At 56.7% G+C, this 23572-nt stretch overlaps 1 protein-coding gene and 1 non-coding gene across 4 annotated transcripts; one reads left to right on the top strand and one right to left on the bottom strand.

Annotated features, from left to right (window-relative positions):
- The first annotated feature begins 3591 nt into the window (after nt 1-3591).
- LOC124965060 (U6atac minor spliceosomal RNA) lies at nt 3592-3717 on the top strand. Its single transcript, XR_007105071.1, has one exon. It is a non-coding gene; the product is annotated as a U6atac minor spliceosomal RNA (small nuclear RNA).
- A 1808-nt stretch (nt 3718-5525) lies between these two features.
- Nucleotides 5526-21967, bottom strand: Wdr5 (WD repeat domain 5). Of its 3 annotated transcripts, XM_047524927.1 has the most exons (15): nt 21884-21967; nt 21183-21223; nt 19482-19648; nt 18784-18892; nt 18374-18447; nt 17994-18083; nt 17768-17857; nt 17536-17619; nt 13929-13984; nt 11729-11775; nt 9526-9601; nt 9109-9142; nt 8740-8814; nt 7970-8057; nt 5526-7327 (listed from the first exon to the last, which is right to left on the bottom strand). In XM_047524927.1, the coding sequence occupies exons 3-15, from the start codon at nt 19560-19562 to the stop codon at nt 7227-7229; spliced, it is 1005 nt and encodes a 334-aa protein (XP_047380883.1). In that variant the 5' UTR covers nt 19563-19648; nt 21183-21223; nt 21884-21967; the 3' UTR covers nt 5526-7226. The 3 variants fall into 3 exon arrangements, with proteins under 3 accessions (XP_047380883.1, XP_047380884.1, XP_047380885.1); XM_047524928.1 differs by lacking the exon at nt 21183-21223 and having other exon boundaries at nt 21884-21965; XM_047524929.1 differs by lacking the exons at nt 21183-21223; nt 21884-21967 and adding an exon at nt 20083-20255.
- Nucleotides 21968-23572: the final 1605 nt, after the last annotated feature.

Raw genomic sequence — 23572 nt, 5'->3', positions numbered from 1 at the left:
ACAGGGCTGGGCTCTGGTAGGGCCAGTCTCCAAACCTATGCCTGCAAATCCCAAAGCTGCCACCAGAGGGTGCCCTGCAAGCTCTGGTCAGGATTAGGCCAAATGAAGGTGAACCACTGAGCTTTCCAGCCTGCCTCTGGCCTTCCCCTTCCTCTCCCTGGCCCTCCTTCCCTGGGTGCTCTGTCCTCCAGGCACTGTCTTCCCAGAACACAGAACTCAATCCCACCAGGCTAGGAATACACTGGCCAAGACAGCCCTCACCCCAAGCCTGGTTTTCACCAGCCCACAGCCCTTCTTTACAGAAAAAAAGGAATTCTGCAATTTTCTTTAACAGAGAATTTCTCAAACAGTTTTCTTCCCTTTTTCCACGGGCACCTCAAGAGACAAGTGACCACTAGTTGTTGGGAAATGCTGCTTTGTGGGTAAAGGACAGAATGCCTCTCCCGTTATGACTGCAGAGTTTAGCAGATAAATGCACAGGGCACACTACTACATGTGGCCTGGGGTAAAAAAATGTTCTAGTGGAGAATGGCCCCCTGAAACATTTGGGGAGTGCACTAAAAAGTTACCAATAGCTCACCCAAGATTTCAGTTAAACTGGGCATCCTGGGTTTTATCTATTGACTCTACCTGTGACATCTGAAGGGAAAGGTGGACGCAGGCCGGGCTCCTCCAGGTCTGGATGCTAACCCATGCCAACCCCTAGCCATCCCAACTCCTGGGAGCAGGCTGGTGGGTCCCTATCCCGACCTCTTCAGCGACAGCTTGCCAGGTGCCCTCTGCATGTCTGGTATGTGGAAAGCTCAGGTGAGCAAGGTGACCTCACCTTTTCTTACTTCTAGAACTTTCTCTGTAGCTCCTGATTTCACATAGAAGCCTTTGAGGACAGCCCTTGGGAGGAGACTCAGGTCCAGCAAGGAACCTTCCTGATAACTTGGGAAGGGCAGGACAAATCCCACAGTGAACAGTCTGCTGGTACCGTCCGCCCTCCCACCCAGGCACAAGGACCTTCCCAGCATGCTTCCCGATTCCTGGGATGGAGGTGTGGGCGAGCCAGCATGTAGGCTAAAGCCACAGGCCTAGAGGTGATAACCCCACCCTGACCAGGCCCACATTCAGCAAGGCACCAGGCTCAGTGTGGGGTCAACAGGACCCAAGGCATTTGGCAGAGCACAACGTCTAGAGGCACCAGGGACACCAGAAAAGCAGCCTCAGTAAACGTGGCGACAAACAGTCCCAAGGCTCCTTCCCAGTCTGCAGGGATCCCAGGAAAGAGTGGTGGCCTGCCAGGGCCTTCCAGCCTGGTCCTGACTCTGTGAAGACCCTATGGTTGTCTTCCTTCATCCTGAGTCACTCTTGCTAAGTCCCCAAATAAGGTGAAAATGCCCCAGCTGCACCCAAAGACAGGCCATGACGAAGCCAGGACCACAGGGTTCATGAGCTCATATCCCTGGACCTGGGACCCCAGATCCAGACTGGGGCAAGAGAGTGCATCTTAACAAATCCAGTACTCTGTCTTGATGCTTGAGGGGCCTGGTCTGGGGTTCACAAGGACCCACTTGCCCCCAAGAAAAAAGGAAGGCCTGACCCTAATGAAGCCTCCCATGTACTGCACCCAGAACCAGAAAACCAAGCACCGGGGCTACTGCCTAAGCCACCACTGCAAGTCACAGGCCGAGAAGCTGACAGATGGAGGGCACAGGCTGCAAACCAGTGCCTGCCCACAGCAGGAAGCTCTCGCGGTAGCCCCCGCCTCCTCCTTCTGACAGCATCTTCCCCGCGGGACTGGGGGCCAGGTCAGAGAAGACTGGATGGCACCTCTCCGGCCTCGGCACCCAGCGGTGCTCTGTGTAGGGTCTGCTGCCTGGTCTCTCCCTGGGTACAACCCCTCCCCAGGCCACAGCAGGGGTCAGGGCAGGACCTGGCAGTGCTGAGGGATGGAGGAATCTCTCTTAAACTCAACAGGCCACTGGCACCCCAAAATGAAGCCAGGGCTTAGCGTTCAGCCCCAGGGCACTCAGGTAAAAGATGGCAGAGCTCGGGTCTGGAACAAACTCTGAGGCCAGGTGAGTCTGACCAGGACAGATGAGCCTCTGCAGGCAGGTGGGCAGGATGTGAGGCTGATGGGGCTGGTGCTCAGGCTGCAGCCCGTCCCTCCACACAGTCCCAGCTGCAGTGACACCCAGACCTCGGGCCACCTGCGTGCTATTCCCAGCCTCAGGTTGCAGTTCACTCGGGTCCTGCTCCAACCTCCAGGCTCTCCTTCCTGAGGCCTGAGGGGAGCTGCCCCTACTCCATGGCTGCCGCCCAGTTAGGGCCATGCCCTGGTTCCACCTTCCTTCTTCCTGTACTTTCTATTAGTTAACAGTGTGCTTGCCCTGAAGATCCTCAGCAGACCACTCTGGGCAATGAGGCGCTGCCCACCCTACCCACTGGGCAGTGCCCAGATGGGCGGACCAAGCACTCCTTCCTCCCAGTCCTTCAGGGCCCCAGCTCCAGGCCATCTGGAGGGCGGGGAAACTGAAGAATCCTAAGAAACTGCCTTAAAAGACAAATTGGTTGGTTGGTCCTAGTGAGCATGCACACCTGGGCACTCACACATCCAAAAGAGCTCCGGGAAATACACTAGGACCATTAGCACTCCACGTGCACGGAGACGTGCAGTGGGCCCGTGGGTCTGCACTTTCCTGTGTGCAAACGTCCGTGTGTGGACGCACCCAAGCCAGTGTGCATTCTCCTGTGTGTGGACTTGGGCACACGTGGACGTAAGCACGTGTGTGCGCATGTTGTGCAAGCAAGTGCACGAGTGCACACGCTCGTGCGTGCGTGGCGCGTAGGGACACGTTTGCACGTGTGAACACACACACCGTCGTGGTTTAACAAAATCAGGCTGGCACCGCCAGGCTGTTTGGGCTCACTGCCTTTCTATCAGGAAAAGACTGAGTCTGAGCCCCTGAAGTGGGAACGACAGCAGGAAGGTGATTGCAGCACCGCAGCGACAACCCGGTCCGGAAAAGGACGCGCGAGCCAGAGGCAACGCTGCATCGAACCTCGAACCCTCGGCTAAAGGCGGCGCGGTAAGGCGCAAGCGCAGACATGCGCGAAAAGACAGAGCATGCGCAGGCCGCGCCCCGCGGTCTGGGGCGCCTTGGCACCGACAGTTCCGCGCGTGGGCCTCGTCCGGAAGTCCGTTGAGGGGAATCTTCCGACACTCGTCCTCTGATTCGTTACCAGTCACTTCCACTTCCGCAGAGAGTTCTGTTCCTCTTCCCGCCGTCCGCGAGACCTATCCCGGTAAGAAGTGCGAACCTGTTTTGTTTCCGGGGGAGTCGGCTTCTTTGAAGGACGCTGGGACTTCCGGTGTTCCCCTTATCCTGATTGGCTGGCTTTATGAATTCATTAAAGCCGGAGGAAAGTTTGCTCCCTTCATGTTCAATTAATAAAAAAAGATTAAATGTGAATAGTAGCGACCCAGTAATCAACGCGATGTGTCTATCTGCGGCTTCTGCGAATGGCGTGCTGGAAATCACCATTAGCGAAAGGTGTTCAGGACAATGGTCCATAAATATGGACGCCCGCACAAGGTGGCGTGTGTTGTATGAAAGGAGAGAAGGTTAGCACTCCCCTTGACAAGGATGGAAGAGGCCCTCGGGCCTGACAACACGCATACGGTTAAGGCATTGCCACCTACTTCGTGGCATCTAACCACTGTTTTTTTTTTTCCTCCCCCATCCTATCCCATCCCCCGTCTGTGCACGTGCACCACCAGTGTGCAGCGGGCCTTATCATGCACAGGTATACAGGTGTATACATCAGAGACTGATTTTTAAGACAACTGAGAAATCCGAACGCAGCTACTTGACGGAAGAGTGCTTCCTGTGTGAAGTAGTAGTTAATTGGTACCTAGGCTTTGCGACACTAGCACCTGAGACGCTTCGTTCACCGCTCACAGTGCACTGTCCAGAATCAGTGTTCAGACACCCAGGGAACATAAGAGCAGCAGCAGGTGAAGTTGCTGAAGCCGGTGACAAGACACGAGGGGGCACTACACTCCTGTTTTTGTGTGTGTGGTACTGGGGATTGAACCCAGGAACTCAGCCTCTGAGCTACACACCAACCCTGCTGTCTTGTGTGTGTATGGTGACAGGATCGGGTTAAGTTGACCAGCTGGCCTCAAATGCGTGATGCCTCTCCCTCTGCATCCCAAGTCACCGGGAGTACAGGCATGCACCAGCACACCCAGCTTCCTCTCTCCAGTTACTTGTCTGAAAGCTTCCGTAATCGTTTTAGTGAATACACTTTAAGACATGCCCCAAATTGTTAGCAATAGTAGAAATTTAGGTTATCTACCATCTTTGCATGCTTAATTAGCATAAATATCTAACTTTCACAATAGAAAATTATTTTTTAAAATCATGCAAACACACTAGCTCACACTGAGAGACACTGATCAGATTGAGGGCCAGTAGTTAGGTCACCTTCCTCACCATAACTATATTTGATGAGTCAGGAAGTCTGGGCCATCTTGGGAGCCCCTGGTGTCTGCTGGGATCACAACGTGGGATTTCTTGTTTTGTTTTGGTACTGGGGATTGACCCCCAGGGTGCTTTGCCACTGAGCTACATACCAACCCTCTTCAGTTTTTGTAAATTGCTGAGGCTGGCCTCTAACTTGTAATTCTGCCTCGGCCTCCAAATCACTGGTGTTACAGGTGTGGCCAGTGCCCCAGTGGCAGGACTTCTATGAGGCACACCTCTGAAGGCCACCATCAAAGCTTCCTTGCTGGCTGTTTAAGTGGCACTTCTGGGACTGAAGAGAACACAAGCTCCTCTTCTTTACATAGTCTGTGATCAAAAGTGAGATGATTACAATCTGGCACAGCTCACTGCACTTACACCACGCAGAGCAAGAGGGCTGCCAGCCTATGTGCACTGTCCCCACTCGTCTGGACACCAGAACACATCTTTTAATACCACACGCGGCTCTACCTTTAACACGTGCAATTTCAGAGAGCGCCTAAATTAAAAAATCAAAGTTAAAATTCAAAAATAAAATTAGTCTGTTTCATGGGTAGCCTTTAGCAATCCCCAAATCTATAAAGGGCTTTGGTTTTCACTGTGGCTGGAGGCACCCACATTTTGGAACAATTACAGATGGGGACAGCAGAGGAGTGATATTGGAAAGGCACAGTGAGAATGGAATAAACAAGGACCGGCACCCTTTCCTCTGTGGCAGGAGTGAGCGCTGGTGGCTCCCATTTCCACCTCACCCACGCAACTCCCTGGCAATGGGAGGCTGCAGTGCCCAAGACAAAGCTGGACTCGGCTAAGGCAAACAGCCCGGGGAAGGCACAAGCCCCAGGACAGCGGTGAGTCATGGCCAAATTCCAAAGCCAGCTTCCCACTAAGCCTCGAACACGGAATCATGGTACTGAACCCCTGAAGGATTTCAACCAGCTCCTCATCAAAGTTAAGTAAAAACCAATTTGTGCTGTTAAAAAAAAAAAAAAATCTTATGGGACAAAATTACAAGACATGAAAATCTTTATTTTCAAAAAGAGGTGTATTTTTACATAAATCTACAACAGAATTCAACTGTAGAAAAAATAAACTATATTCAGGAATACAGCGTTCAGCAGAGCAAGCTCCTCCTCTGCCCAGGAGCCGGCAGGCCCTCCTCCCCCTCAGTAAGTGCCTCAGCAGCACGGCCACAATGCCAGGTGGAGCCTCTGGTGACGGCCAAGCAGTGGCAGGCTCAGGGCTGAGAGCCGGCGCTGGAAGCCACCCTCGTCTGCAGCAGTGGGCTCCGTGAACAGGTAACCCTGTGCTCATGTCCTTGCAGAGGAGACAGAAACTGCAGGAAGCTTCCTTCCTGATGCCTTCTAGGATTTTTACCTCACCCTGTTTGTCAGCTGCCACTGGAGGATCCCCATGGGCCTGCTGGGGACAGCAGATTGATCCACTGGCCCTCCAGACAATCCCTAACTCTCTCTCCCAGGCCTGTCCAGGTGAGGCATCTACAGACCCCAATCTGGCAGGCTTCCCCAGCACCACATGCTGTGGTTGGGGCACACGGGTGAGGGGACGTGCCCTCCACCCAGTCCTGCAGACCTGGGTCTGAACCCCTGCATCCACCTGCTCAGTATCAGGTTCCCCAAGAGCACAGCGAGGCAGCAGCTGTGACAGCTCTGAGGTTCTGAGCTCAGCCACCACCTCACCAGACCTGACCACCAAAATGCCAGATTGCTACAAAGGCTCCAGCTGGGGCAGGGACTGGAAGGGGCTACACCCAGCACCCCTGAGGAGCTGGCTGCAGAGGCCACCAAGGGAGGAGGCTGTGCCTTCTGGGGCTGCTGACCTGCTGGTGCTCAGGCCACCTGCCCTCCCCCCGACACGAGTGGGCCTGAGACCAACCCGTCTGCAGAAGCTCAGGCGCCTCCTGCCAAGCAGGCCGCTCCAGAACTTGGCTCCATGACAACTGAGCTCCCCTCCCACCACAGCACGCCACAGGGACGGCGGCCTTCAGACAGGAGGCAGCGGCAGGGGCTGGGGAGAAAGCCCCTTTTAAACTCCTGCCCTCCTCCAGGAGACGAGCTTCACATCAGAACGCTGTGGACAAGTGTATACAAAATCCCGCCTTTTATTACAGCTCGTGGGCAGCAGTGTGAGCGCCGGGCCTGGCACGAAGCAGAACACTGCAGCCAGGCCACCGCCCGACTCCTAACACGGGACGACCTTCACAGGGGGCAACCTTACAACGCTGCACTTTCCAGGAGACTTGGAAACGCGCTGGGAACTACAACAGGCAGGGACTGACGGACAGGCAGAGCTGTGGTGTGAGGACACCCTGTGACAGGTGAGGATGGGAAAGGCCAGGGAGGTGGTCCGGGTCCCAGCCTCCAGCGGGGACTGATCACAGCGCTCGCACTGGGTAGTAAAATATCAAAAATGTACAGAACAATTACTGAAAAACACAACCCATGATAAATTGAACTTCACTCTTGTAATAAAAAATTAAAAATTTTGTTGCCTCTCTCTGAGCACAACAGACTGGGATCTCCTCCCAGACAGCGCAGAGCCGGCAGGAAGTGTCACCGCGACCTCGAGAACCTTCTGGTGGCACGCACTTCCCCTCGGCCACCTCAGGCCTGAACTGGGCTCCTCTGCCACACCATGTTTCTTGCCCATCAGGGTCAGCATCCTGACAGCCCCTGTGGCACCGGGGACCTAGCAGTCACTCTTCCACAGCTTAATGGTTTTGTCGTTTTCTAGTGCAGCCGAGGCGATGATGTTCTCTGTCGGGTGACAAGCCGTGGAGATCACAACATCTGCAAACAGAGGGGTCAAGGCGCAGGCCCGCCTGGCCCGCTGGCCTCAGGAGGACAAGGAGACACCCTGCCCAGCCACTGACCACCAGCAGGGGTTTCAGGACAAGGGCTGGAAGTGCTGGGGGCAGCAGGCGTCACTCTTCTGTCAAGGTGCCCTCTGTGCCTCCCACTACCAAGCCCAAGCCCAACAGGGATGCTCAGCCACCACGAGGGCAACTGCACATCAGGCAGGGACATTAGCACTAGGAGCTGGCACACCAGGTCGGCACTGCCAGGTGTCTGCAGCTCTAAGTAAATGGAACCCCAAGACTGCACCCCTCAGACTTCCAAAGGGGCTCACTTGCTGCTCCCAGGACCCAAGTCAAAGAGCAGGGACAGGGCATCTAGGACCCAGGGGGAGGGGGCACCCAAGGGCACTGGAAGTCCACAGGAGCCACCCCTCAGAGCCAAGGACGCACGCGCTATCTGCCTGGAGGTGGGAAAGGTATCCCTGAAAGAGGCCGGAGCCTCTGGGAAACGCAGCTCGCACACCCCGCCCCCTGTGGAGTCACAGAGCCACATGGACATCTGGCAGACAGGAGGAAGGCAGGTGAGGCCCGGAACACACCACCCTCCTTAAGCACGTCAGCCCACAGGGCCCACCTGTGTGTCCCTGCAGCTTCTGGACGATCTCCTTGGTCTGCAAGTTCCAGATGTACACCAAGTTGTCCTCAGAGCCAGACACGATCCACTGGGTCACCACGCCAGAGGCAAGACAGGCCAGCGCTCAGCATGGGGACGGGCTCACTTCCCAGCCAGGTGCCCAGGCCCCACCCTTCCCACAAGGCTGTGCTCAACCCAAAGCACAAAGCTGCCCCTCAGCAGCAGGTCTGCCACTCACTCTGAACCCTCACCCCAGCGCACGCTCAGAGATTCAGGCACTCAATCGCCAGAGGGCCTCCAGGCCATAGGCTGCTCCCTTAAGCCACCAAACCTCAGGTCCTGCTGTCACTCACGTTTAGCCCAGAGTCACCATCTACTCTTAGGCACTGGACTGAGTAGGATGTGACACAAGAGTTCAAACCAGGAGGGCAGGCCAGGGAGAAGGCACACCCCACTCAGTGCACAAGGGCCTACCAGGAGCAAGCAGCTCTGCTCCTGGGTCACTCAGCTCGAAGCCACACCCACTGCATCCAGACTCCAGGAAGGCAATGGCTGGCCAGCTGCAGCCGGCCCCACAGACAGGCTGGCCCAAGAGTAAGGTGGGCCCAGCAGCAGAGGGGACAAGACGCCCAATGCGCTCCACAGCAGTCTCCAATACTTGGTCTGCTGTGACCTGACTGTGGTCAGAACACACAATGTGTTGTGGGCACAGGAAAACTCTAAGGACATGAGATGGGAAGAGGAGGGGAGCTGCTCTAAGGGGGACTCACCTTCCCGCCAGTCACAGAAAAATTGGCAAAAATGCAGTACTTCTCATTCTTGTGCCCAGTGTATGTCTTCAGGCACTGAAAAGGCAGGATACAGGCAGGGTCAGGGCCCCAGGGTTCCCTTTGTTCTGGAGAATTCCCAGTTTTGAGCACAGACTGCTGGCTGAACTTAACTCTGGAAAGTGCTCCAGACACAGAGCCCAGTCCAACCCACAGTCCAAGCTTCAACCTGCAGACTGGCAGCCCGAGAAAGCCCAAGCATGTGAGGCCCCGGGGCCCTCCTGCTACGGCTCCCGGGTCTGCCATACCACCGCCAAGTACCCCAGGGGACGGTGCACAGCAGGCTGAGCCAGCCGCCCGCGCAGAGCTCACCTTGCCCTTGCTGTAGTCCCAGAGCTTCAGCGTGCTGGAAGACAGAGAGAGGTGAGGGGCCGCTGCCACACCAGGACGACCAGCCAAGTCAGCACCAGGCGTGACGCTGGTGGGACTGGAGGGCCTGGGAGCCCACCCACCAAAGGAAGGGCACCCGGCGCCAGAGGGACCCATAGGTCCACCAAGTCCAGCAACCTGATGGCACCCTGACGCCAGCATGAGAACCCCACACATCAGCAGCTGCTGGGTCCTACAATCCCTAAACCAGCCCTGCCAGTGGCTCAAGGCACAGGCTGGACCTGGCTTCAGCCCCAGCCACAGTGGAGCCTGGACCACTCCCCAGCACAAAGAACCCCACAGCTGCACACCAACGGGGGGCGCCGCCCGCCCTGCCCCTCGTGCAAATAGAGCACTTACTTGTCCAGTGTGGCAGCCAGGATGTATTTGCCATTCGGAGAGAACTTCACAAAGGACACCGGGGGGTTATCATCATCTGCGTGAAGAACAGGCGCCGACTCACACAGACCAGGACGGCCAGACACGCTCCCCGCCACCGTGCGCGACAACCGTGTGAGGCCGCTGCCACCAGTGCAGCACCGCCACCCCTGGCAGCCCCCTTCCCACCTGTGGCGGCCCTGCAGTGTGTTCTTCGGGCCTCACGTCCTGGACCCCCAGGGCCCTCACACCCCAGGACTTGAAGAACCCAGTGCCTGAGGGGCCTCCCCAGTCTGGGGACACCTGGGGGCTCAGGGCACTGGCTGCCCCACAGACGGAGGTCTTCAAATCCCTGAGGAGGCTGGGCACCCTCCCCGGGAGCTGGCTTGAGAACCACGGCAGAGGCCTCCCCTCACTGGCTGGACCACCGTGCCCGCCCCTCTGCGCCACACACCCTAGTTCCAAGGCTCGAGGTGGAGCCTGCAGACACGGCCCGTGTCCACTGAGGTATGTTGAGGTCCACCTCCAGGACTAAGATGTGCGTTCACACCACGGGGCCAGGGCGCCTGCCCTCTCCCGGGTGAGGAGGGGAGGTGCTGTCCAGCCTCCAGGGCCCCCGTGCCCCGTGCCCAGCACACGGCATTACCACCTCGGGTCTGCCCGGGCCTCTGCTCGCTGGGGCTGGCCACCCACACTGAAAAGGCACACGAGGCAGACTGAAGCTCAGATCGCCCGGCTCGCCAGCGTGCTTCAACCCAGTCCACTCTCACCAGCAGGGCACCCGACATGCCAGCTGCCTGGCCACTCAGGCCTCAGCATACCAGCTGGCTGGGCCTGAGGAGAAAGGGCCACCCGATCCTCCCACCCCCTGCCCTGCCCCTCAGGCCTTCTCCCCACCAACGCCGCGCTCAAGTCCTGGCCCTGCCACTTGCAGCCTGCATCGCACAGCTCAATGAGCCACAAGTCAAAAATATGTAAAGACAAAAAATTCCAGGAAGTTCCAGAAAACGAAACTTGAATTTGCTGTGAAACAAAGCACTGCCTGGGTCCGCAGGGACACGGTCCTTCAACAGCGCACAGGCCCTGCTCCAGGTACACCCGCCAGCCTCGCACTCTGGCCAGCGTGGAGCCCAGTGCTGCTGGAGCCGCCCCACCCTGCGCCGCAGCTGCACCTGCACCGCACAGGCACCTCTCCTCGTGATCATCCCTGAACATGTGCGACCACTCAGGAGCAGCCTAGAGATGAGGACACGCGCGGCCCTACACTGATATTACGCCCTTCTAGATGAGGGACGGAGCATCCGAGGGTGCTGGTGGGTCCTCGAGCCACTCCTCCAGAGACAGGGAAACGACTGTGCTTGCTGCGTGGCTTCAGACCCATTAAACTGACTTCTCTGTGCCTACAATGCCTGCTCTGTAAAATGAGGACACCCCTGCCGGCAGCTGGCTGAGGGCTAGTGTTGTAACAGGAGCACACAGGTGTGCACCTGCAGCACCTCCCTGGTCTCTGTGCACCAGGGACAGGACCTGGTGGAAGGCACTAGGCATGGACTAGGAGACGTGCTGACGCATGGTTACGATTCTTCTGTGGGTAGTAAGATTTTGGGTTCCCAAAGCAGGAAGGCACAAGGTTGCCGTGCAGGTATACTGTCCCTGATTCATGGGGCCACACCAAAAGCTTCAGGACAATGACTAGCCTCAAGACTGCTTCCCAGGGTGACCCACCACCCAGCTCCCACAACACCTGGCCCTTCTGTGCCAAAGCCTGAAGCTGTGGTCCTCCAGACCTGCAGTGATTGGGTCCTGGACACCAATCCTCCCAGGGGATACCCTTCAAACCCCACTTCTACCTGCCCTGCCCAGCCATGCTGGGTCTTCCCCTCCCACCTGCCTGCTCCCAGGTACCTCTGTCCACCTCAGCAGCACCTAAACAGGGGGCCACACTTCCCCAGGGGTGGGCAGGGGCTGCAGAGTGCAGGTGCTCAGAGGACGCAGCGGAGCAGCCCTGAGCAAGACCAGACAACACAGGCCAAGGGACCCCAACCTGGCCTGAGAGAAGACAGCAGCAAAGTGTCATGAGGAAAGAGCTCAACAGGAAGAAGGTGCTAGTAGGAGATGGATGGACAGTCAAGAGGAAGAGGGGGAGGCCCGGTGCTAGCCAGGCCCACCCGTGGCCCACACTCACCGATGAGGGTCTTCAGGCACTGGCCAGAGGCGGTGTCCCAGATGCGGCTTCAAAGCAAGAACAAAACTGTGTGAGAAGGCCAGCTGCCACCACTGGCTTCAGGACCAGCCCCTCACACCCTGGACACCCTGGCTGTCCTCCTACCATCTACACACCAACTAGGCACACACTTGTGAGCACAAGCGGCCTCCACAGCCCAGGGACTGGGTAGGCACTTTTGCAGGAGGCAGCCCAGGCCAAGGGTGCACGGCAGGGTCCCTGGCACACAAGCACACCAGGCAGGGCAGACCCTCCTACAAAGGAGGCTAGTGCCATTTTCTGGACACCCACCCCATTGGTTCAGCAGCAGGAAACCAGGACAGTCATGCCAGGCTCCAACGGCACCCGCTTCAGGGCTCCTGTGACCTCTGCCAACATGCACACGGCCGCCGTGCACTGTGTCAGCACGCACACTTCCAGAGAGACCGGCACGGTGCTGGCTGGAAGGGGAGACTTGCTAACCATAACCTGTGAACAGACCGTCTCCCAGTGTAAGTCCCCCGTCCCCAAGCTGGGTTGCACTCCTTGTACCTCATGTTGACAAGGCCCCATGGCTGCTCTGGCTTGGCCTCTTCTCCCCGCCCAAAGGACGGACCCCACAAGACCCCGTGTGTGCTTAGCAGGCCGCCCCAGCTCCGAGAAGCCTCTGAGCTGGCAACGGCCCTCCTGCTCTGCATCTTTTCCTCGTGCTGCTGAGCCCGCTCCTCTGTGGGTCTTACACCCCTCCACCCAGCTGCAGCAGGAACCCGGAGGGATTCTAATGCAACCACTGCGCAGTGCAGAGGCTCTGGGCGAGGGACACCGACCTCCGGGCTGTGGCGCCCGCCCCACCCTGCACTGGCAGGTGTCCATCAGATGCCCCGTTCTCTGCTAAGCACACTCCTGGCAGCTCCATGGGCCTGCTCTCCCGCAGAAGTGTCCCACTCTAGCTGCAACTCCCAGTGGACAAGAAAGTAGTCCACCTGGGCCAGTGTACAGCAGGCCACAGCAGCAGGGCTGGGGCTCAGAGCTGGGTCCTGCCTGTCACTAACAGCAGAGGGACGACTGGCAAGTATTTATGCCAGTCACGGCGTCCCAAGTACAAAGTAGGGATGAGAAGAACCAGGCCATGCTGAAGGATTAAGTAGGTGAACACTGGCAAAGCACCCCATGCTTTATCAGTGCTTCATGTAAAAATGTTAAGAACATGCCAAGCATCACATATGAGCATCCACCCAACCTCACACAACCGTTTTTCCTTTGTCACATTAACTAGAATGGCTACTGGTGCGAGGGAAGGGACAGCCAGGCATGCTTTTCTCCTGGCTCAGGCCAGGTGGTTCAGCTTGTCCCCACACACCACAGGATTTTCCAGCTTCCAGTCAATAACCAGTGGCCCCTCCAGCCAGCCACGGGTGACCAGGAGGGCTGCCAGATTTGCTCAGGCACCTGTCTCTACTGATAATGACCCACGTGGCTGGTGCCTTCAGCGTTACTAGGAACCAACTGTCTGGGGTCTGCCATTTCCACCCGGTCATTTTTCCACAGATCCACTGGGTCACACAGTATTTTTGGTGCACTCAGGTTCAGCTTGCTGGTATTTTCCTCTGGGCTGCAGGTGGACCAGCACTCCTCCCTCCCTCACTGCCGAGTCCTCCAGCACCAGGGGTCCCGCCTTCCCCCAACCACTTACAGGTAAGGAGCCATGCCCCAACCAGGACTCAGTCAAGGCTCCAGGCACAGGGCAGGGGTAAACATGTGCCTTCCCACATCTCCTCCTCCTCTGGACCCTGAGCACCTCCACCAGGTCAGCATCACCACCCAGGGGACCTGCCTGGGTATTTCTGCCGAGACCTGTGCTCCACTCCTCTCTCCCCTACACTGGGTGGGAGACCATCTGCCAGGCTAATGGCACCAGAGGGTCACTTTAAGCTGGGTCAGCCCCTCCACACGAGCCCTGAAGGACACACTCAAGGTCTGTAGGGACTACACCTCGTGGCTCTCCCCTACCCCAGTCCTGGCCAGTCTCCCTCCCTAGCTCTTCCCCCCAACCGCACTGAGTCTGCAGCCCACGGGGATGCACTTCTGGAGGGTGAAGATATGCACCCCAGAGTCAGAAAGCTCGAAAGCAGGCCTGGAATGAGCACGTGCTGATTACATGAAGTAAGATCCTATCACTTACCAGAGACCGTCGTAGCTACTTGAAACTATCAAGGATCCATCTCGATTAAAATGGACCTAATGAAAGAGCAGGAAGAAAAAAGAAATGATCCCCAGTCATCAGCAGTCAGCTCCTCTCCCCAGCACCTTCCCCTCAGGACCCAGGACAGTGCCATGCCAGCCTCACCACACGCTCCTCCTTTAAACCCTGCTCCTTTCCTAGGTGCTCAGACACACACAGCCAATGGGAGTGACCAGTTCAGCAATGCTCTGCCTGCCCTGTCTGGCAGTCGGTGACAGAGGACACGATGCAGCCTCCCAGCACACCTTGAGCACTGCAGATGACAGCTGAGACCCACCAAGGCCCACAGGCTTCAGGAGGGGAAGCTTCCAGGTCTGTCTGTTCATCTGTCCTGCCAGGGACAGGCCGACAGGCAAAAACAGCTAAAAATAACTTCCCCAATTCAACAGTGAAGGAAAGGCAAAGGCCAGAGCACCCCTGCTCTCAGTAACCCAGGCTGGAACCTCCTTCACGAACCTGTGCCCTGCAGAGCCACCAAGAAGCCTGAGTCACAGACACCTGACTAACTGCTGATTGCAGGCCCTGAAATGGAGGGCTCACCCAAGCTCTCAGCTGGACAGAGGGATCCAGACTGCTCCACACCTGTCTCAGGACAGGTGAGCTCCCCACATGCCACTGGTTCAATCCGACCTCCACTGACCCAACCACTCACTCCATCTAAAGGTCTGGCCTTGCTCACCAGAAAGGGAAGTGGGCTAATTTTTCTTTTTTTCTGGAGGGGTGCAGGGACTGAACCTCTGACCTTGAACTTGCTTTATAGGTGGTTCCACCATGGAGCAACACCCCAGCCAAGGCACTTTCTGATAGAAAGGACACTGTACCCAACAACAGTCCTCACTCATCAATGACTTATTTCAATTCTTTTTAAATTCTTTTTTCCAAGTGAATCTCAGCAGAAATACATGGAATCACAATGCCAGAAGTTAAGAATCCCACAAGTTTCTGTCACTGACCTGGTAGATATGACCCAGAACAAGTCTTTTTACAAGCATAACTGCCTTGCTCCCTGCTTCTTTTTCCTATGTAAGTCAAGCCACAGGGAGCCCCCCTGGTGCCACCACACAGGACGGGGCTCCAGCTCTGTGTGCTCCACCACCCGGGCACCGCAGAGTTCAGCAGACTCTGCCCTGGATAGCCGCAGCCTGGTCCCACACCTACCAGGGACCCGCAGCACCTGACTGTGACAACCAAGTCTCCAGACATGGTGAAGGCCACATCCAGAGGGGCTCCTGGAGAGCTGCTCCCGCACAGAGCAGCACCTCAACCTACTGCTGGGGCCATGGCAGGCCCAGGAACATGCTTGTCAAACAAGCTCAGGAGGGCTGCTGCTGGCCCAGGTGGCTCACCCAGGGACATCAGCTGGACTTCATGGGGCAGTGCAAGACTGTGGCAAGGTCCCTCACAGCTACAGTCCACAGCAAGAGGAACAGGCAAAACGGGCAGGCTTACTCAGCCTTAGATACTGTTCAGCAAGGACTACCGGAGACATGAGAGATATCTGACACTTCTCAGCTGTGCTGCCCCTGCTCGGGCCACATGAGACCCCTTGGTGCAGCTCCGAGCTTCCTGATGGTCATCACTGCTTCTACTGTCCACACAGGGGGCTGCTCCTGCAGCACCAGGTCCTTAGCCCACCACCTCAGGGCTGTCCCTAAAGGTCTCTCCAACTAACAGCCCCCCGCTGCCCACACTCAGCCTTTCCCGTTGAGGCTGCTCTGCGTCACAGCAATGAGCCAACAGGCCCCCAAGCTCACAAGCCTAGTTCCATGCTCCACTCAACTACCTGCCAGCAAAAGTGGTCCATTCGATGTGGCTTTTCCATCCAACTGACATTCAGATTCGAGGCAACACAGTCCACACCGGAGTAGGGGAAAGTCCAGCAGCAAGGCAGAGACCACAGGGGATGAACTGCCAGCAAGAGCTCTCTGAGGGCTGCCGGCAACACCCAGTGGAGTGGACACAAAAACACACAGGACGGAGAGCGAGTGGGCGTGTGGGTGGGGCTTGGCAGAGCAGTGGGGCTGACAACCCGTGTGGGGCCAGAGGAGTCGGCCAAGCACACGCAGCCCAGTCTCCTGCTCCAAGACACGCCTGCTCACTGTCCCCAAGTGCCAACACTGTGCAAGCCGAGTCATTGCACAAGTGAGGTGACCAAATGTATCCATCAAGGTAACGAGCGCACAGTGGGTCCCAAAGCCATTGACACACAACCAGAACGCCCAAGGGACCTTCTGAAGTGGCAGACAGCAGCAGACAGGACCACTACCCTCTAGAAACAGAATGGCAGCAAAGAAGGCCAAAGACATGCAGAGAACAGAAGCCCACGGTCGACAGTGCCAGCTCTCAGAACCTGCCTGGGGCAGAGCTCAGGAGACTCCTCCCCTCGCCTGCCTGCCTTTCCACTGAGTGCACACAGGTGAGCTTTGCAGGAAACCACGGGAAGACAGTCCTGCAGCCCTCACCACTGTGATGCTCCCAAGTTCTGGCATCCTGCTCAGGGACACCACTTTCCTGGCTCACTCATAATCCCATGTGAAAGTCAGCTCTACCCTGGGGCCTCACGTTCTGGAGGGCAGGGTCTGGCAATGGGTCAGGCCAAGCCAGCGCAAACTGCTGCCTGGGTGCCTCTCACAGCAGAACATCCCCTGCATTAGCAGCAGCTCTGGACCAGCAAGGACCAGACTGCACATCTGCTTGAAGTGTGGTCTCAACTGGGCAAAAGCTTTCCAAAGCCAAAAATGCTTAAAATCCTGCACCACCAGGACTTCAAAGAGAGCAGTTCACCAGGCACAGAGGCGACACCGATAGTCTCAGTTGCTCAGAAGGCTGCAGCAAGAGAGTCTCAAGTTTGAGGCCAGCCTGGGCAATGTAGTAAGACCCCATTCCAATCGTGAAAACTAAAGGACTGGGGCTGCAGCTAGTTAGCACTAGTGGTCCTGCACCAAGAAAATGACCAGCGAGCCACCTGTGCTGGCCAGCAACAACCACACACGGCCCTTGCAGGACCCTTCCACTCTCCAGCACAGCCGCGAGACTGCCTGGGGCTCTCACTAACACAGAGACCTTCAAGCCCCTGCCTGTGGGATGCTGGGATGGAACCCAGAGTCTCGTGAGTGCCCAGGAAGCACTCGGTCTGAGCTTCACCAAGTCTTGGGCCACTCTTTTAAATGGCAGCCTGTACTTTCCATGGAGTCTGACTCCTGTCAGTCTGTTCTGCACACTGAGACAGTGTGCGTGCAATGGAGGGACACAAACCCCTGCCCACAAGGGCTCCCAGGGTTCTCGCCATGACTGGGCCAGCCCTGCCACCCCATCTGTCAAAGCTCTCGCACACAGAACTCACCTAACTGTGGTCGCCCTGCCTGCCACGCAGCTCCCTCTTCTCCAAACACCCTTCCGGGAGTAGCCACCCCCATCCTGTGGGCATGTCCCCAGGCACCCCCCCCCCCTTCTCCACAGCACACAGGCCTGAGGTCTCTTGGCCCCAGAGGCAGCACACCATCACAAGTGTGCCGGGGAGGCCATGTGCGCCCATCAGGGGACTTACAGCTGAGACTGGATCCGAGTGAGCTGGCAGCGTCTTGAGACACTTCCCCGTTTTCACGTCCCATATCCTCACACTTTCATCAAACTGAAGACAAGAGGGGCGACTGAAGTGACTACAGGAAGGAGGTGCCATGCCAGAGGCCCCAGAGCCCAGAACTGCCCGTCCCGTGCTGGGCATGGCACAGGAACCACACACCCACCGCGCCTCCCAGAGGAGAGAGCAGCGCACTTACAGACCCTGAGACGATGAGGTTGGACTGCGGGTTGAAGTTGCAGCAGAAGACGTAGTTACTGTGCCCCTTCAATGTCTTCAGACACTTGCCCTGAAACATTGCGGCATGGGACCATGTGGCTCCAAACACCAGTACTGACCGCGAGTGGCCAGTCATTCCCATTCCACCTATCCTGGCCCCCTGCCCTCCTCCATACCTCTCCCCACAGAGGACCAGTATCACTCACCGAGCTCACATCCCAGATCTTCAAGGTTTTATCATCGGAGGCAGAAACAAGGAGATTGGAATCTGATGACCAGGCTACGTCCGATATTCCCTTGAGGAAGAAAACATGGTAACTGTTCTCCAGGACAAAACACGCTAGCCAGTAAGAGGCCAAAATCCCAAACACACATCACCCCCCTGGGGAACTCCTTTAGCTGGTGTGAGCCATGGGGATATACACACAGGACCCAGGAAGGTGGCCCTGCAGCCTCACAGACAGGCAGGCGCACACCTGTGGAAGTGAAGAGCTAGAGAACAGCAGCAGGCCAGTCACACCCTGAGAGCACTCAGCCGCACCTCCCAGCCCCATGAGCACCCCAGCCACCTGCTCCTGACACCTACCAGCTTGTGACCAGAGATGGTCTTCTCAAACTTCCCATCATATGCTCCCCAAATTTTAATGAGTTTATCAGCAGCTGAAAGAAATGAAAAGGAGCTGATGCTCAGAGCAGGAGTATCATTGTGCGGTTACCCAGAGGCAGGAGCCTGGGTTGTTCCCATACCCTGAGCCCCTGCTAATCAGCCCAGATCTCTCAGGGACTGGCAGGCACAGTCACAAGTAGGAGGGGCCAGTCCCCACTCTGCTGCTTCACTGCAGGGTGTAATGGGCACAATTTCAACAGGCTGTGATTCTTCAGTTTCAGAGAAAGGACGTGCCACTTACCACTAGCCCCTGGAAAGCAAGCCCACCCCACTCTGATCTGTAACTCAGACCACCCGTCCCAGTAGCTGAGGTGCTCCATGATACGCACATGAACTTGCCAACCACTCTCCATTGGGGCTGAACTTCACAGAGGACACAGCTTTCGTGTGGCCAGCCAGAGTGAATTTCAGAGCATAGTTTGGTTTAACAGGTGTGGGCTGTTGGAGAGAGTGCAGCTGAAGTGAGCCAAAGGAACCACCACTGCCACATCGACTGACTGGACCCCCAGTCAACTCCACATGCAGGTCTACCCTTTGAGCTCCAACCCATGAGACACCAAGTGCCTACAGACCGCATGACATCATTCTTCACATTGACCACATCTAAGTCTCAGTCCATGACCTCCCCCTCAAAGTCCTGTTTCTCTTGCAGTCCCCCCTCGGCACAGCAACTCCACCATTCCAGGTACATGTCTGAGGTTCCTTGGGGCCCTGCCCTGTCCCCGACACCTGCCCCAGTCACCAACTCCACAAAGCTCCAGCATGCCCAGGCCTCCCAGAGGGCATCTGAAGGCCTTGCTTCCTGTGCCTGGGGAGGGGGGTCTGCAGAACATATGGAATGATGGAGGTGATTGCTCAGAGATGTTTTCTGGGTACCACAGACCTACAATCAGAACCAACCTCCCCACCACTATTTCCTCTCAGGTGACAGATGTGGGAATCCTGCATGACAGTAGGCACTCATAATATTATGTGGCCAATGAATAAAACTGGCTTATGAGCTCCTGGCTTATGGCAAGGAGCATACCTTGCTCTGTGTGGCAGATGAGGAGGGGGTGGGCTGGGCTCTTGCAGCCTCCGTCTCAGGCTTCTTCTCCTCCGTGGCCATTGCTCTGAAACCCACTGGGCAGAGAACCTCAGATGAAGATTCACAATGGAAGAGCCTGTCTGCTAATCAAACCCTTTAATGGAGGCCTAAAAACAAATCATTTTTAAGAAAATTAATTTTCAGAACTGGGGGTGTAGCTCACTAGCATGCACAAGGCCCTGGGTTCTATCTACATTACCCCACCCCTGGATTCATTTCCAGGAGAAAGAATAAGAAAGAATCACTCAACCATATTGAGTCCTTCTGCAAAGAAACTGTTCCAACTGGAGAACATAACTATTACCCTAACTCCAGACCACACTTCTCAGACACCACCAAGATACTCCTGCTCTCACCCCTTCTGTGATCCTAAGAGACATCCCACCCACAGCAGGGCTTCCTATAGTGTTGTCCAAGCATCTGCAGAAATGCAGCACAGAGAATGCCAACAAAACTCAAGGGATTCCAGGAGCCTTTGACATATTTAAAAAAAAAAAAAGAAAGAAAGAAAGAAAAGAAAGGCTTCTTGACAGAAACCAACCTGTCAGATGTCAGGACACTAAGCTTCAGGGCGCACAGTTTGGGAGCACATCCAAACCATAAAATAAGTCCAGGGAATGCAGCCATGTTAACACCCTACATGAACACAGGAGCACGCAGCCAGCAGCCAGCACCTACAGGTGGGCTTCACTGTTGCCTGCACAGATTGCAAATGCAGTCTGCCTTCCAGAACACTAACATTCACAGGACTCCCAAGCCCATGCAGTACTACCAAAGAGCCGCAAGAGTACACCAGAATGGGCTCTGCCTCTTAGAGTTTCCACATCCTCCCCTCTGGAGAAGCAGCCCAGGGTTCTTAATGCAGGCATCCTGCATTAAGACTCACGCTGCAGAGGGAAAAAACTGCAGCTTAATCCAGCTTTGGCATAACAATGTCAGTCCAAAACCTGTTGTCAGCGACCATTTCCTCTAACAACAGATCCTGGTACGAGGAACACATCATAAAAACGGAAACCAAAGACATGCTTGCAAATACCACTGGTCTTCCCCGATACCCAAAGCTAGCTCTACCATTTGCCTAATGAGTCTGCATGCTGTAAATTCTAGCTTAGAGCTTTAGACTGAGGTCTTGCACAGGTCCCATGCAACACTTGGGCAAAACAGGCCATCAAAAGGAGCATGTCTCAAAGTCTTCAAAGGGAGAGAAAATACACCATTGCACACGACAAAGATGCAGCCACACTGTCACCTGCAATAGATTCCACCCAGAGATGGACAGTGCTGTGTGCCTAAAGCCCAGTTATCATGGGCATGGGGGTCCTGCAGACCTCTCAGGGGACAAAGCGCCGGTGCACAGTAAATGCCAGCTGCTTGCTACTTATCCTTAATGCAACCTGGCCACTCCAATGTAACCCCAAGGCCACCATCTCCTTTATAGACTGGACAAGTAGCAGGGAGACAGGAGTCAGGGAGACCGAAAGGAAGCAAAGAGCTGAGAAGTCCATTTCAAGAACCTGAGCCCTGCCCCTACCCAGGTGAAACACACCAGCACAACACAAGGGGCTGTGGGGCTGGACTTCTGAGGCCACTGGAAGGTGGGGGCTGTGGAAACAGCTCCTTCTAGCCTAAAGCAGGATTCACCTGGAGGTGGGCGGTGACTCCTGCAGACAACTGGATGTCCCCTGGTGAGAAACAACACAAGGATGGTCTTAGTGAGAAATCTCTGGACTCGTGGGACATTTAACATGTAAGAGAATCAAGCTCCTACTGCCCCAGTGGGGTCCAAGGCTGGGCATCTTTCCCGAACGCCCGGGGTTCTAGGAAACGCTGAGGCAGGCGGCCAGCGGGTCAGGGGCTGGGCCTTGGGGAAGGAGGGCGCAGGAAAGGCGATCTGGGGTGGCCTCGCCGCCGCGCCGGCAGCCCCAGCCCCAGCCCCGCCCGGTGGGCCTGACCGCAAACGGCCCGACGCCTCAGCGGGGCAGCCTCAGCCACTCCCGGGCCTCTTCCACATGCAGACCGAGGGCTCGGATCGGACCGGGCGCGCAGGTGAGCGAACGCAGGCGGCGGCGCGTCGAACCCTGCGTGCTGGTGGCCGCGACCGGCGCCTCTCGCTGCCGGGACCGCGGACGCCCGGGAGCGGGGCGCGCTCCGCCTCAGGCCGCGGCCGGGGTCCCTCCCCGCGACGCGGGCGGGCGCGGCGGGCGCACGCGGGGCACTGCGGATGGGCGGGCTCCCGGGGGCGGCGGCGAGAGCCACGCGGCGACGGTGGCGGGCCGAGGCCCCGGACACGTGCGGCGGCCCTGCGGCAGCCCGCCCGCCCCGCGGCTCGCGCCGCCTCTTACCTGCCGGCCGCGGCGGCGGGGTGGGCGGGCGGGCGTCGCGGCGGCCGCCGCCTGGCGCGAGCGCGGACGAACTGGACGCGGCGGAGCGCGGGCGGCGGGCGGCGGCGCGCGTGCGCGAGGGGCGGGTCGGCGGGGCGGAGCGACGGGCGGCGGCGAGGGCCACAAAGCCTCGGCGGGCGCACTGCCTTAAAGGGGCCGCGTACGACCCGCTTTCCTACCGGAAGCGTTTGCTCAGGCTTGGCGGATGTGGGCAGTTCTCCTGTACCTTCTGGGGTACGCAGGAACGTGCTGTTGTGCCCCTTCAGCCGTCACAGACCGGGCGGGCGCCCCAGGACGGGCACTTGCACTTGGACTCCGAGGGCCGAAGCCTGACCTCGCGGGCCAGCGCTCTCGCAGCGGCCCCAGCGCTAGTCCAGCTGACCGCAGGAGCCGCAGGAAGGCCTCCTCGTCCGCCCGCTCAAACTCAGACTTTAATTGGGATCTGGGAAATTGCAGTCGGGAGAGAGGATCCGTTCAGAGAGCTGTGCATCTGTGTTCCTGGGCAGGCGGAAAAGTGGCACCGGTTGAGGATAGGAGACAAAGACGAGAATGTGTAAACACAATGCAATGCCCGGAACCGGCACCCTCGCACCCTCGCACCCTCGATTACTCAGATGGGCCCGATGAGCGAGGTCGAAGTATGAAGGTGACCAGGGTTCCTGCTTCATGCGTGAACATAGCAGCGTTTCGCTAGTTTTCACTGCACTAATAGACGCGCGCCTGCAGGCTGCTCTGTTGGTGGACCATGCCACAGTCTTTTCTCCTGGGGTCCTCCCCTGCCTTCCTTCACAAATGAGGAAGGGGACACCCAGAGAGCCTGGAGCTGGTCTTCTGAAGCCCTGTGCATCTTAGAATCTTAGAGGTGGCATGACCCCACAGCCCCGAAGGCTCAAAACAGGCCTGGGTAAGGGTACTCAAGAGCCATCTTCTGTCTTCCAGTTAAAAGTGAGAATGTGCAGCGCACCTGTAATTCCAGCTGCTCAGGAGACTGAGGCTGGGGAATCCCAAGTTTAAAGCCAACCTCAGTAACTTAGCAAATCCCTGTCTCAAAATAAAACCTAAAATGGGGGGAGGGGGGATGCGGCTCAGTGGTTAAGTGCCCATGGGCTCAATTCCTAGTACCAAAAAAAAAAGTGAGACTGCCAAATATGACACAGGAACTGTTACCAAAAGCTCCGTCCTTGTCGCCAATACCAATCCAATAAGGAGGGCACAGTTTTGAGAAAAATAAGTTTTATTGGTTTGCTAGCAAAGCAGAAACAGAGAACTTCTGTCCCAGAGGCTGTGGTTCTGCTCCTCAAGGGGAGCAGGGGGTTTTAAGAAGGTGATTCAAAGGCTACATTCCACATGTTCTCTGTTGGGAGTTGTGATTCACTTGTTAACTTGAGAGATAGTAATTTCTGAGATCTGGTGCCATCCCCAAAGTCTGAATTTGTTCCTGTGGCGGGTGTGTGCCCAAGGACAGATAACTCAGCCTAGGATGGATTACTAATCCTGCTTCCCTCTGAGATTATGGAGGGGAGAGAAAGAGAAAGAAACATGTTCATTTTAAAGTAAGTTGCCGTGGCAGAGTAGCTAGGGCTATATTCAAAGCATAAAGTGGACCACTGAACAAAGGAACCCAGAGGGTGGGCAGTTGCCATAGCTACA

This window comes from Sciurus carolinensis, chromosome 14, assembly GCF_902686445.1.
Source record: "Sciurus carolinensis chromosome 14, mSciCar1.2, whole genome shotgun sequence".
Lineage (NCBI taxonomy): Eukaryota > Metazoa > Chordata > Mammalia > Rodentia > Sciuridae > Sciurus > Sciurus carolinensis.
Note: the sequence above shows the minus strand (reverse complement) of the source record. Positions and strands in the feature narration are given on the sequence as shown.

Bases quoted from the DNA above. Each gene is read 5' to 3' on its own strand.
- Wdr5 (XM_047524927.1), bottom strand. From the start codon at position 19,562: ATGGCCACGGAGGAGAAGAAGCCTGAGACGGAGGCTGCAAGAGCCCAG. The intron at 8,815-9,108 runs GTGAGCTCTGCG...CTGCCTTTTCAG, and splicing joins GGGACTACAGCAAGGGCAAG to TGCCTGAAGACATACACTGG. The intron at 8,058-8,739 runs GTGAGTCCCCCT...GTGGTGACCCAG, and splicing joins TTTCTGTGACTGGCGGGAAG to TGGATCGTGTCTGGCTCTGA.